The sequence below is a fragment of the Bison bison genome, unplaced genomic scaffold (assembly GCF_000754665.1).
Source record: "Bison bison bison isolate TAMUID 2011002044 unplaced genomic scaffold, Bison_UMD1.0 scf7180017848588, whole genome shotgun sequence".
In the NCBI taxonomy this organism is placed as follows: Eukaryota; Metazoa; Chordata; class Mammalia; order Artiodactyla; family Bovidae; genus Bison; species Bison bison.
The window spans coordinates 9,335-10,093 of record NW_011479161.1 but is presented as its reverse complement, the minus strand read 5'-3'; the positions used below and the strand labels follow the sequence as shown (position 1 = coordinate 10,093).

The following is a 759-nucleotide window of genomic DNA, read 5'->3' as shown; positions in this document are numbered from 1 at the left end:
GTGACTCCCTGGAGACAATTTAGTGCATGTGTGTGTGTATGCACGCACACACACAAACACACACACACTCACAGAGGCCCAAGGACATGAAAGGAAGGAGGAGGAAATCAAAGGCTGTGGGGGAGACCCTGACAAGAAGCCAACTCCTTGTCAACCCTGTTTTTTCCCTCTCTTGTTGTCTCCCTGCAGATTGCACGAGAGCTGCATCAGTTCACTTTTGACCTGCTAATCAAGTCTCACATGGTGAGCGTGGACTTTCCAGAAATGATGGCAGAGATCATCTCTGTGCAAGTGCCCAAGATCCTTTCCGGGAAAGTCAAGCCTATCTATTTTCACACTCAGTGAAGCTTTGGAAGCCCCCATTTTCTTACCTCACCTCACTCCCTTTTTTCAGATATCTTCTGCCTGTTTTAACTCTGCACTACTTCTCTGCAGTGCCTTGGGGAATTTCCTCTATTTATGTATAGTCTGTCATGAAGATGTTCTTGAATTCTATTTGCTGGGTCTTTTTTTTTTTTCTCTCTCTCTTTCCCTCCTTTCTTTTCTATCTCTACCTATCTGACTCTCCCATGGCACTTTCAGACTGTACTTCCTGCTGTGGCTCTTATCTGTGTTTTGAATGCTGTTGTATTTCTTTAAATCTGTGATGATCCTCATGTGGCACAGTGTCAAGTTGTGCTTGTTTATAGCACTATGCTGTGTGCCAGCTACACAAACGTTTACTCACCTAATGCCACGTGAAGTTTAGAGAGCTAAGAG

At 44.5% G+C, this 759-nt stretch overlaps 1 protein-coding gene across 1 annotated transcript in view; it reads left to right on the top strand.

Annotated features, from left to right (window-relative positions):
- The window catches only part of LOC104992583 (androgen receptor-like), a gene marked incomplete at its 5' end in the record, with an annotated part of 8,699 nt that extends 7,946 nt beyond the window's left edge, over positions 1 to 753 (top strand). The window contains 1 exon segment of the mRNA XM_010845510.1: positions 190 to 753. Within this exon segment, the coding sequence (XP_010843812.1) occupies positions 190 to 345 (156 nt within the window).
- Positions 754 to 759: the final 6 nt, after the last annotated feature.